At 35.9% G+C, this 13,625-nt stretch overlaps 1 protein-coding gene across 1 annotated transcript; it reads right to left on the bottom strand.

Annotated features, from left to right (window-relative positions):
* Positions 1-2,730: 2,730 nt before the first annotated feature.
* Positions 2,731-11,832, bottom strand: LOC110792993 (probable adenylate kinase 6, chloroplastic). Its single transcript, XM_021997822.2, has 4 exons — positions 11,337-11,832; positions 9,277-9,417; positions 3,471-3,743; positions 2,731-3,172 (listed from the first exon to the last, which is right to left on the bottom strand). The coding sequence occupies exons 1-4, from the start codon at positions 11,646-11,648 to the stop codon at positions 3,026-3,028; spliced, it is 873 nt and encodes a 290-aa protein (XP_021853514.2). The 5' UTR covers positions 11,649-11,832; the 3' UTR covers positions 2,731-3,025.
* Positions 11,833-13,625: the final 1,793 nt, after the last annotated feature.

Here is a 13,625-nt window from a genome sequence, read left to right as displayed (position 1 = left end):
GCCCATAATTTAGAGGGAAAATACATAAATGAATGATTTTTTAAAATCTATAATCATAGTTTTCTAACAGCGTAAATTTGTACAAATTTACAAAGTAGAAGACCCTGTTTTTCTGAGATTTTTTTGGCTAAACTTGAAATAATAAATAATAAATAATAAATAAACTCACCTTAACGTCAAACTTCAGACTCTGCCACATCAATTTTCAACTAATTTTGACCAATTTTTTCATTATTCGAATTCACACAAAATTCTCCCTATTTTTACAAATTATTCGTAGACTCATACAAGACTTGCCTATACTTCAAAAAAAAAAAAAAAAGTAGGATAAAGTGTGATGACATAGCATGATATGATTTAGTTGGATTAAAAAAATGGAGTCTTGAGTGATTGTCAAACTCTCCATACTTGCTGCCGTCTTTTACCCAAAGAGTTTGACTTCAAACTTCTTTCCAAACTCGCCTCCAAGCTAGGGATAAATTCGATTAGGTTACCCCTCAAACTCAACCATAATTCCTGACTTCGCCACATTGCTTATTTTCATTATTCGGATTTACACAAGAATCATCTCTAAGACCTCGATTCAGAAATTAATTACTTAGAAGTTAGATAGGTATTAGTGACGGGTATTGAATGATTAGAGAAATTGATGAGTGAAATTTGGAAACTAAAATTATGCAAACATGAAGGCGACAAAGAACTTTTTTTTTAATGAAGCTAATGTTAAACACTTAAACTATTATGTCTAAACGTTATTAAGCAAATATTTTAATTGACGATTTTTTGGTCCCCTGGGATTCTGGGAACGACTCTCGAAGACTTTTATCAGTGGAACTGAATCACAAATAATTTAATCGATGATACCATATTTTTTTATCCCTATATTCAATACTAAATTTTAACCCGTGTTATGCACGGATTCTATTAAATTGTTAAGTTAAAATAAAACTGTTATATATATCACGGAGTATTGGAATTGTTTGATATTGGATTGAATTTCATTTTAGATTATTTGTTAATTGTTAGAGTGGTTGATTTTGGATGGAGTTATATATACGTAGTATTCGTAATTAATTATCTACATGTCACCTAATTATTATCTAAGTGAAACTCGACTTTTTTTAATTCATAAATAATTTTGAAATCTTATTTTCCATTCGTCAAAACCATTAAATTTCCTACGTGGCGCTCTAATATTGGATTATTGTTTGATTTTGGATTGAATTTTATTTTAGATTAGTGTTTGATTTTGGATTGAATTTTATTTTAGATTTATTTTTTAATTATTAGAGTGTTTGATTATGGATGGAATTGTATATATTAGTAATTAATTAATTAAAATATCTATGTGGCACATAATTAATTATTTACGTGGCACTCATTTTTTTTAATTCAAAAATAAATTATAAATCTTATTTTTTATTGGCCGAAACCATTAGCAATCTTACGTGGCGCTCTAAGAGTTTAGCAAATATTAGATTTTTTAAAAGGTGGTATTTTTTTGGCACCCCTAAATTAAAAATGTGTATTCTTTTTTTTTTGTTTTTTTTGTTTGAGGGAATAAATGTGTAATAATCCGTATATTACTACGTATAAGAGGAATACTGGCTTATGTCATGACTCACGAAGTTCGGGTGGGCGACAACTAATTTCGGCCTCCGCTTAAGATTTCCAGCCCGACTCCAGCAACAGGCTCTCACTCTCTCAGGCTATGAGGTTGCTCTTTATTTTCTTCTACAGTTATACTCCCTCTCTCACTCAGCTTTCATTTTTTCCTTTTTCCCTCCCAAATCAACTTTCAAGTGTCTCTCACCATAGCTGGTTGCAGGTTGGGTTGGGCTTTGGGCCGAGCCCACAGACCTGGCTTGAATGGCCCGACTCACATCAAACTACTTTATATCGGATCGGGCCATGTTTTTTCGTAAATAGGGCCTAAGCCCACAAAATTTTGTGTGCTTTATTGAGCTTTTTTCCAAAAAAAATTGCAGCCTAGGCCCAAACCTTAGCCCACGACTTTGTGCTCATGTTGGGCCAAGCTTTTCGTGACGGGTCGGGTCGGACCTTTGTCCAGACCGGGCCACAACCATCTTTGGCTCCCACTTCATCCACATCCACATCCACATCCACATCCACTTGCCTTTGCTCAGTTTTTTTAACTGGTTATAACAGCTCAAAATAGTACTCAAACCGTTCCTAAATAATAACCTACATTATGCAACTTTGTAAATTGAAACTTTGAACTTCTCTGTTTTATCTAGTTGCTTTTAGCTTTCGAAAATACAGAAAAACTGAAAACTGAAAACTGAAAACAGAAAATGATAACAAACACGCTACAGTTACACGCCCATTGATAGCATGATGCTACATCAAGCTAAACTGCCAAAGTTCTTTCCTTTTTTTTCTTGACGGAAATTTTGCCATTTAACAACCCTCCAAAATTAGGACTAGTAAATAATTCATTGCTCGTCTGCACATTGCACTACCAAACATTGCCTAACATGCTTTACATTAACACCAAATCATTTTGTGGAATATTAATATTTAAGTGTTAAGGCTAGATATTATAAAGGCTTTAAGAAAATACATAATAATCATAGCACTAATTAATAAATCAAAAAGTAAACCCAATACCTGTAAACCTACTGCATGTTTAGCCAATGGAAATACAGTCAATTTTTCTTATTAAATTCACCATAAAATATGATAATCATATTAAATAACAAGTAGATCCACAGGTCAAATTATCTTTAATTTTTTATTTTCTTCTTTGAATAGATATTTTGACAACAACAATACAGGAGCTACAATTTTGACCTTGACAAATTGTTGTAATAATGTACTAATTCTGCTCCTTAAAAAATTTGTAAACCCAGAAAAAAGCAAACCTGATACATCCTACTAACTCGTTCCGGGATTTAATTCATGTTAGGGATTCATACTTTCTATTTGAATATAACTATACCTTGTTTGAAAAAATCAATCACTAACCTAGACAATATATGGTACAGAAAGTTGTTATAGTGAATCAAGCTGCAGCAGATTGACCGTCCTCGTGATCATCATCAAGATTCAAAGCCTGCAGCAGCTTTGGCCAGGATTCTGGGATTCCACCAGGAAGATTGAACTGCAATAGTTTTCCCCTCTTGCGATAAAAATCTTCGACAGGCCGAGTCTGCATATGAATATGAAAGTTATAAACTCACGTGTTAATAAGGCTCTGTTCTGTTCGACTTCTTTTGACTTATTTCAGACAAAATAAGTTCAGATAATAAGTTTTTTTCAGCTAAAATAAGTTCAAATAAGTTCAGTAAAGTTCAGACAAAATAAGTCCAATAGAAGGGAGCCAAAGATATGCAAAAAACTAGATTCATCTGCAACCATCACAAAACTCAAATGCCTTTTTGGGATGGGATGCAGGAATGGAGAAAAAGGAAATAAAATGTCAGAGCACTTAAAATTATAAGAAATACCAATTCGTTGTAAATTCGGAGTCTCTCCCTCACAACTTCTTCTTTATCATCAGGGCGGCTGATAAGCTTTGACGCACATTCATCAGGTGGAAGCAGGGGAGCCATGTACAGTCTAGGGCTTTCCTCGTCACCCTCTATGTCGATGCATGCAACATTGTAGTTTTCACCACAGTGACTACAGATTCTTCTGCCAAGACATTTTGCCAGTAAGGCCTCTTCCCGGAGCTTAAGATTGACCACTAAGTCGATATCAACAACCCCCTCCAAAATTTCCTGTCACCCCAACAGAAAAACATAATGGAACAAACATAAATATATGTCCAAATAACAAGAAAGGAGAAGGAAATCACCAAAGGAATCTGAACAAATAAAGATCACTGAAGCTAAGAAAGAATATTAAGTTATAAGCAAACAAATTGAATAGAACATTGGCTAATTTACGTCTTGCGAGCAGAATATTTATTTACGTCTTCGGGAGCCAGTGATCAAACTTACCTCTTGCAGAAGTCTTGTATGCTTTCAGATGCAGTAAACATTATCTCTTGATGTGGCTGAACTGAAGATGTGTCCAGCAACAGTGAGAGATCACAGGGCTACAGCCTAGCATTTGGCTTTCCATAAAATGATGTATACCTTTCACTTGCCAATTGCATATTAGATTATTAGGTAGCACCGTAGCAGTTCCATCGCTTAACAATGGGTTTAATATGGAAGTCAGGGTTAATGTTGGCGATGAAAAATGCCTGTGCAGGGGAAAACTCACAAACAATGAGCGCTACAGAAATTTGAAGAGTAAAAATGAGTGGCATTGTCATGTTCTTCTTCTCCTCATATGCATCATTATACCATAAATCTTTACCTGCCCTCGAAGGAAAAAATACATTATTATTGGATGCTCTGTCTCTCACTCCAAACGCAGCAAAGTGAAATGTCAGAAATATTTAGCTAGCTCGACATGCAACAGCCGTACACAGAGAGAAGATAGAGTCATTCACCAAGAAGTTCAAGAAAGGGTTCATCTCCTCTGCATACCAGTCAAATCGAGCTTAATTAACTAAGTAGAGATGGTCATGAAATTTTTGGTCTAAAACAGAAAGTAGTTTCGCCGAAGTTTTATGGTAATTGTCCCCCACTTGTCGTCTAACCAGTGTTGTAATGTGGTACGCCTTGTTAAGTTGAACAGGTCAAAGATGCATTTACCTATTTTTGTTCAACTTGTTCAAAATTGTACTATGACTACTATCATACCATGTACCAGTTCCGAAACGTTATAAATCACGGTCCACACCGAGGATGAGGGGGATTAGCAAATACTCAACACTGGTCGAAAAATATCAATGTAGCTGGACACGAGCAGATATATGTTTCATTGTCAGAAAGCATCATCTAAAGGTAACTAAGTCCCAATCTAAGAACATGAATTCCCTGCAGGACACCATGTTAAGCGATCAGCAACTCCTCCTTTGTCCATCCATTGTTGCCTACTGCTGCTGTACTGCAGTTGTTTCAACAAGTTAACATATTATGGGCATGCAGTACGCTTCTCAGTTCTCACAATGAATTACGTTCAATGGAGTTTTACACAACTGATTTTATCATTGCAGCATTTAAAAGGAGAGGCTGATGATCGGGGAAATCCTCTAAAAATCATAACAATCTAGACCCAATTCACATGTCCAATCCAAACATTGCTGTGCACTGATAAAGCCTAGTTCCTTGGGCCAACTTCCATTTTATATTATAGAAGAGACATTAGAGAATAAATTTCGGGCCTTAACCCAAACTCTAGGTTACGAAACGATCAAAAGAGAAAGCAAAAGGACTAATGAGAGAGGGGGAGAGACCGAGAGAGGACAGAGAAGAAGCCCATGAATAACTAATGGTTCATCTCTCTCTGAGGCAATGATAAGAAAGATCTAGGATGACAATCTAGCAGAAAACAGGCAGGCTGTTATGATGCTCGCGTGCTTACTTGTGAGTTTCTGCATAGCTTACTTTTAGCCAACCTTTGTCTCTCTTTGATTGGTCTTCTCATTCTTCAATCACCACTTTGAGAATACTAGTTAGCAAGTTGACCTGATTTAGTACACCAAAGTGAACCTGAAACTCCAAAAGAATAACCAAGAACACAGTTCACCTGGGAGCAGGGAGAAGGGTTTGGCGAATTTGGTAATTCTGGTCCATGCCACCAAATCAAGAATTAATATGCAATTACTGAGTCAGAAGCTGACGGCGTAGGTATCTACAGAACTAGGCAAACTTAGTTAAAGGAAACAGCCAACCCCAGTTTTCAGCAAAAGCTAATGATAACTTACAAGAAAACACAATTTACACAGGAAAATCATAAAAAGATAATGACAACAAAATTGTGATAAAAAGACAGCAGACAGGTAATAGTGCAGCTGAGACGCGTCGTGATAACAACTCAGCGTGGATGTTGATCAGGATTCAGGACAAACCTTAATCAATAAGACAATACCCTCAGTTAAGCACCACAGTTTCATAGCGTAGGATTCAGAAATTAGAAAGCTCATCCTTCCTCCTACCCCCCCCCCCCCCCCCACACACACACACACACAAACCTACACATACACACACACAGCACCTAAAAGTAAAAAGAAATCTCAGCCCTGACTTAATCTATGGATCCCTCTAACTTCTCATGGTACATCAACTTCAAGAAAATGACCCCATTTTCCATGATGGACAATGTTAATATTAACTACTAATCCCATTTCCGGAAACGTTGAAACACAACCACAACAGTGTTACCGTGCTTCATAGCAGATAACTCATTGAACATAATTGGAATATCAAAATGTGAAGAAACTAATTATGGCAACTTATCGTCAAAAGCTGAAACATTTTCTTAAATCTCATGATGACAAACCAAAAGTAGCATTTACACTTTAAAAAAACAGTAATATCATACACCATCTAAGGTAATTTAAGGAGACCAGAATGAAGTCAAAATATCCTCATATATTCACTCAGACACCCAAACAATAAATGACCACCTTTCTCACTCACTTTTGTTCTGGATGACAGTAAATGTTACCTTGCTAACACAAATTTCATTGTCTTCCATTTTTCTAATCGCAGTCTTCCCTGAGTTCCCTCCTCTCCCCCCCCCCCCCCTTCCCACCCTGCTTTCCCTCTCTTTCAAGGGTTATTGAGCCCCAGTTTAGCAGGGATGATGGTCGGCTAACAAAAAAATAAAGGCTTGAATTTGTCAAGCGGGCCTAAGATTGTCCAACTCAGGCTGGTCGACTTTGAGCTTCTGGCTTTTGCCACTTCAGTTTTGGGCTCACTTGCCAAGCCGCCAAAGTATACAACAAAAAGGAAAATAAAAACCTTAACAATTCATACGCATCACTTTGATCATCAAGCCTAATGTTTCAATTCCAAGAATGTTTACAACGGACAGGTAAGAAAGGTTTTAATAATCCCTCAAAGACAGGATACATCAAATTTTTCACCAAAGCTTGGCCCATTAACAATCTCTTGCATCCTCTCAGAAATTGTAGGAACAATTCCACCATTTAAGCCACTTTCTTTCAGAGAACCCTGATTGTCTCTCTGTTCCCCGTTCATAGATAGGTTGACGAGAGAGAGAGAGAGAGAGAGAGAGAGAGTAGGATTTTTTTTTTAAAATGCTGAACCCTAGCAAGCATCTATCCACTCGGTAAACACTCAAGAAAAAGCAAAATAGGACCAAGAAGATCATTGAACTGTTGAAAGCATTTCTCATCAACCACAAGCTCACTATCTCAATTTTCACATTAACATGATCTATGGTCTTTCATCGCTAGCTTTAAGGACAAGGAGTTTTTTTTAAATGAGAAACAAATGAAGTAGCCCTTCTGGTTGATAAAAAAAAGAAGTAATTTGTCCTTCTTAAAGCTAACTATCCAAATTTACACGCAAACATAATCTAGACTCTAAATGCTGGCAGAAAGACTTTCGAAGCATGGAGTTTCTCGGTTTCTCCCAGTGTTTAAAAAAGCGCAAAGCGCACTAAAGCGATATGAGTCCTATAGCTTAAGCGTAAAGCGCGAGCTTCATCGAAGTGAAGCGCACTTTTTAAGAATTCAAGGTTTCTTTACCATTATGGATATATATCTTACTGAAATAACCACAAAAACACATAAACATCTGATTTTCTTCCCTATTGCTCCTTGTTTTAACAAAATGAAGCATATAACATAGTGTTTATCATGTAATATCCACTAGGAAACAAAAAAAAAACTATGCTAGTATTTTCAAAAGGATATGTCATCTTTTTTTTCTTCTTTTTTCTTTTCTTTGGACTCTTCGCCCACTTTCTATTGTTAAGGATTAATAGGATGTGGTCCAATAGACAATAACAACATATAAAAAAAGGCTTTTAAAGTGAAAAATTGAAAAAAAAAATAAAAAAATTTCAATGAAGCTCAAAAAAGCGCGCTTCATACGCTTTTTGCGCTTCATGCGCTTAAGTGCGCTTCGGTGCGCTTTTTCACAAACGCTTCGCTCAGACCTAATTAAGCCCTTTGCCCTTGAGCTTCGAGCTTCAGCGCTTAAGCGAGCTTTAAGCGCGCTTTTTTAAACACTGGTTTCTCCCTGGCGTCCATGCAAAGCTCCTATCCCCAAAAAAACTTGCTCTCTCTCTCTCGTATATGGCCTTACGATGTCTGGCTCTCTTTTCTCACACCGCCTTAAAATTACATTCAACTCATCCTATTGGGAGGGATAAATAAATATCTTGAAAATCCAGAAGACTTATTGATTTACCTTTTATCTCTTGGCAGTTTAATGGACTGCCCCCCTCCAATAAAATGGTCTAATATTCTAATATCTAAGGAGCTCGTTCAAACACATTTGGCTAAAGTAGATTAGGGACTGGGGGAGAAGACGGAAATATGGTGGGCTTCCCTAGTCTACATAGAGATAAACATGAAAAGGTCGATAGAAGTACTCATCCAGAAGGTTTAAGGGGAAAGATCAAACTAATGTCATCCCTCTCTGCAACTTCAATTTCCATTTTTGAAGCTTCTTCCCTTGCGAGGAAAAGCCTGGGATTCTGGGAATGAGAAAAGATAAGCTTCATTCTTGGACTAGATCTTTCTTATTTTTCCTCCATAGAAAGACTCAATAGTATAACATCCAAAATCATTGAAGTGTTAAAAGAAACTACCTTATACTTGTTAACTCGTTAAGGACTTGGGTCAATGTTTAGAGGGTTCAAAATATTTAAGAAGAGAGAGGGTGGAGGTTTTTGATGCTACAAAAAGAAAGTGTCAAACCAAATGATAGAAAAGATCCATCGTAGATGCAAGCCTTTAGTGCTACAATCTTTTATAAATCAAAGAAATTTTAGGGCGCCTATGCCTTGCTTCAAAGCTAACCATATTATTCATGCACAATCAATATTCACTGTCATGACATAAAATTTATAACAAAAAGGGGCACAAACAATTGTTTTCTCTCAGCACAAGCCAATAGGAGTATTGTTAGCATATCTAATGTAGGTTGTGGTGTTGGACACAACTACCCATCGTAACTTTTTGTCAATAAAAAAAATGGGCATTAAAAAAAAAAAAATGTTCATGTAATTACTCAGAAATGAGACCATGTGTCTCGCTTTCAACACCTGTTTTGTCCCTCTCCACGCTTAAACAAACAAGTGCAGGAGCATTAACATATGCATGTTTGTTCATAAGGTATAGGCCCATCTATATCATAATATCAGCTTCTCTACATGGAAGTTTTATATGTTGACTTCATGCATAATAAATATCTGAAAGAATTAAATTTAAGAGCTCACCGCCTGTCTAATTGTACGAGGAAAACCATCAAGAATAAATCCAGATTCACCTTTAGCTTCTCCAGATTCCAGACGCTTGGACAACAGATCCACTATGATCTCATCTGAAACCAGCTTCCCCGAGTTAACTATCTCTGCAATCTACAGTATTTTACAATGTTATTTAATACTAATCGGAAACACAAGCAGAGAGTCAAAATAGTTCACCACATTAAAACAACTTGAAACTTATTGGCAAAAAATAAATGATGTTAATTTAACAATTTTCATAATCCTTTTGGGGAAGAAGGAATAAACAGAAGAAGAGTCTGCAATCAGCGGTTTGTCCTACGATACCCTGCTAAATGAACAAAATGTCATGCCAAAAGAACTGTAAAAGGTAATTCACAAGCAATCTGCAGAATTGATGAACAACAACTGAAGTTGACTTGGGTCTGACCATGATGCCACCAGAAGAACAAAAATATCTTCATTTTTTTCTCACCTTACCACAAGCCACTTTCAGCATAAATGCTGGTTACTATAGATGGTAAAATGATAAAGAAGTGAAAATAGCTAGTAGCCTAGTACAAATGGTCTAGGTCAATTTCAGCGGAGACCAGACAACCGCATTCAACATACAGTTGTCAAGCATGAAACTTGACTACAGCCCAAGCCACGGTGCAGAAGATGAAAGCGAATCCCAACATTCCAACAACATAACAAGCAGGAAGCCACGCAGAAGATCATAATTATACATTTTGGTCGACCGCCCGTGGCTTGAAAAAGAAAGAAGAGGGATATGTTCCTAGCTTCCACTAGAGAAAGAAAGGCAAGGACTCAAGGAGATGAAAGTTCGAGTTGAAACTTGCATTCAGGCAACATTTAGCTTTACCCTTGAATTGGTGAAGTCAAATGGGAAAGCCATTAAGCAGGATTAATACTGAAAAATCACCTTAAAACAAAAGTAGGCCCAAATCGTTTCAGAATAGTAGGTATGGGCAAGTGAATGTTTATTTCTAAAATTATCAAGTTGGTTAAAGTTTACTGTATTTTCCAAAGTTCAACTCTCAGGCAATTTAAATTCTGTCCTTCCAGAGTCAAGATACTTATTAAGGTTTGGGGGGGAAAAAAGGAAGATGGAGAACGAAATAACTTACTTTATTGGAAGTTCACATTTTTAAATTTATAGAGCAGCCACTGAAGAAAAACACTCACTTACCCTAATTTTTACCTTCCTTCTTTATGAAGCTAAGAAAAAAAACCACTAACTGCCTCTTCAGTGTTAAACTTGGCAAAGGAATGTTAGATGGTAAGAGGATTAAGGAAACTGATGTAAATTCACAACCAGTAATACTCTGATCTCCAAGCCTATCTATAAAATATCCCCTCCCCCACCTATCCCCAACCCACCACCAACGGACCAACCTTGACAAATGGCAAATCTATGTCAATAACAGTCAAAGAGGGTTCTTTCTTTTGGTTGGGGGAATTATTAGACGGAGTTTTTTAAATAAATGATCACTTTATTAACTTAATCACAATCCCTTTTGGAAACGGAGCTTATCCATTTCTTTGAATTTCCAATTACAAATTCCAGCTGACCAACAACAGTTTCCACCTATATTCACCAATAAGTCATTCATTACCTTACCTAGTTTCCAATATGGAGTTCCTATTTTCCTGGAGTTTCACTGCTTACTCAAACACCACCAACCTCCCACGAGAATAGAGCCAATGGCGAGACTCAAGATAATCAAATGTATGCAACTTAATCACTTCCTCTTCTTACACTTCATTATACAAACTAACCATCAAACAAACCTACCCCACAATTAACCATAAACCAAAACCCTATCACCTGTAAAATTCGAAACATTATCTTAATTAGTCGCGGCCAATGCATCAATTACAACCTAATAATGCATTTATAATAATAACAACTCCAAATTCAAAGTTACGATCACAAGCCAAAATCAACCAACATTAGAAATCAAAATCACCAAATTCAAAAGGCGCTAAATTAATCAGCTAAGAAGAAACCCTAATTTGACAAAATCGGCGAAAAAGAAGAATCTGACCTGAGGAGAGAGAGAGCCAGAGGAAGCAAGCTCATCACGGACCAAATCACCAGTAGCAATATGAGGAACGTCTAGAAGCTTCGAGAGACGAGTAGCGTAAGTGCCTTTACCAACACCAGGACAACCCAGAAAAACCCAGTGGACATTTCTACGTTTGCGCAACATCGAGGGTTTATTATTATTAGAATTGTCATTCCATAAGGGAGAAGAATGGAGGGTAGTTTGGGAAGTAAAATTACGAGAAATGGTGTTAATGGTGGTGGGAATTAGGGATGAATTTGATAATCTTAGAAGGCGGCTTGTGACCGCCATGGTTGAACAGTAAGAGAGGAGGGAGAAAGTTGTGTTTATTTTCTGGAAAAGGGATGAAGATTGAAGATGATGGAGGTGGGAGAGTTTGAAGTTTTTCAGTTACTTTTTGCTGGATTTGTATTTGCCCATGTTTTTATTTTCTTTCATGACAAAATATGGTTTATGGACCCGGGTGCACAATGCTCACTGTGCACCCTGTTTTACAAAGAACATATAGTTTAAATACAAAGAACATATTGTTCATACCCAAAAAATATATATCCAATGAATATATAGTTTAAAGGAAAATTTATAAATATTAATCCAACCTTTACCCGATTTTCTTTAATTAAGCCAACCTATGCAATATTTCTGAATAATCCAACCTTTATGACCCAACTACTATTATTAAGCCTGGGTGACCGGTTACCTGTTACAAAGTCAACATTAAAAACGTTGACCACCTAAAGTTGATTTTCCTCCTAAAATTTTGGACACGTCACATCACGTGCCACCTAAACAGGATTTTCTAATTTTTTTTTCCAAAAAACCCTTAACCCTTCTCTCCTCTTAACCCTTAACCCAGATCCAACAGTTGATTGGTTTAACCCAGTCATAGCAATTGCTGATTATTTTTGACGAACTTCGAATGGAGAAGTATGAGGGATCAACAATGGTGGAGAAGAGGTAAAAGAGAAATTATGAACAGAGGAGAGAGGAACGAAAATTGAAGAGATGAAGCAATTAAATCGCAGAGGAGAGAGGAACGAACATTAGAATAACAATTAAAAAAAAGAAGGGGAAAAAAAATTGTAACGGTTATATTGCCACGTAAGGGTGAATACCGGTTACAGCAGGTTATTAACTTGCTAGGCTTAATAATAGTAGTTGGGTCATAAAGGTTGGATTATTTAGAAATATTGCATAGGTAGGCTTAATTAAAGAAAATCAGGCAAAGGTTGGATTAATAATTGCAAATTTTCCTAGTTTAAATCCATAGAACATATAGTTTAAATATTTCACTAGTACATGTACATTGAAATCATTCTCAATGTTCAATAGATTTTCAATCAATGTTCAACAGGGTGCACCCGGATGTATAATCCAAATTGCGTCTTTCATGACCTTCATTAAGACCCGGTTTATTTCCCACTGATTTTATCCCGTCCGTCCATGCACGGATTTTATAAATTGTTAAGTTAAAATAAAAAATTTATACTTCTTATTTACCAACTGTTATATTTCATACATTAGATTATATTATTTTTTATTTTGGATTGAATTTTATTTTAGATGTATTTTTTCATTATGAGAGTGTTTGATTTTGGATGAAATTGTATATGTGTAACATTAATAATTAACTAATAAAAGTATCTACGTGTCACCTAATTATTTATCTACAAAGCACTTGACTTTTTTAATTCATAAATAATTTCAAAATTTTATTTTTCATTGGCCGAAACCATTAGATTTCTTACAATATTGGATTAATGTTTGATTTTGGATTGAATTTTATTTTAGATTAGTGTTTGATTTTGGATGAATTTTATTTTACATTTATTTTTTAATTATTAGAGTGTTTTGTTTTGGATGGAGTTGTATATATTAGTAATTAATTAATTAATTTAAATAAGCGACCTATCTAAATTCGTACTTCATCACACAAGTAATTTAATCTATATTAAATTAAATCGTAATCTAAATTGCACTATACTATGTGTTTATTGAGTATGGAGATGGTATATGGCTAAGCTTCCTGTTAAGCCATAATCTGTATGGTTTCTTACGATCCTTTCTTACTACCTTCATCTATAGTTGTTAGTATATGGCTATTAGATAGGGTTTATTTCTGATACATAGCGAGAGCCTGCTAGTTATATTCTCCTAAGGAATTCATAAGATTCGAGAGATGCATGTTTTCCTAGTTATGGTTATTGATTAATTGTTATTGTCCGTTGTCCAATCCTGGTCTGCACTTGTGGCGAACCATTGACCTAG

This window comes from Spinacia oleracea, chromosome 1 (assembly GCF_020520425.1).
Source record: "Spinacia oleracea cultivar Varoflay chromosome 1, BTI_SOV_V1, whole genome shotgun sequence".
NCBI lineage: Eukaryota > Viridiplantae > Streptophyta > Magnoliopsida > Caryophyllales > Amaranthaceae > Spinacia > Spinacia oleracea.
The sequence above is the reverse complement of the archived record's forward strand: the minus strand, read 5'-3'. Positions and strand labels throughout refer to the sequence as shown.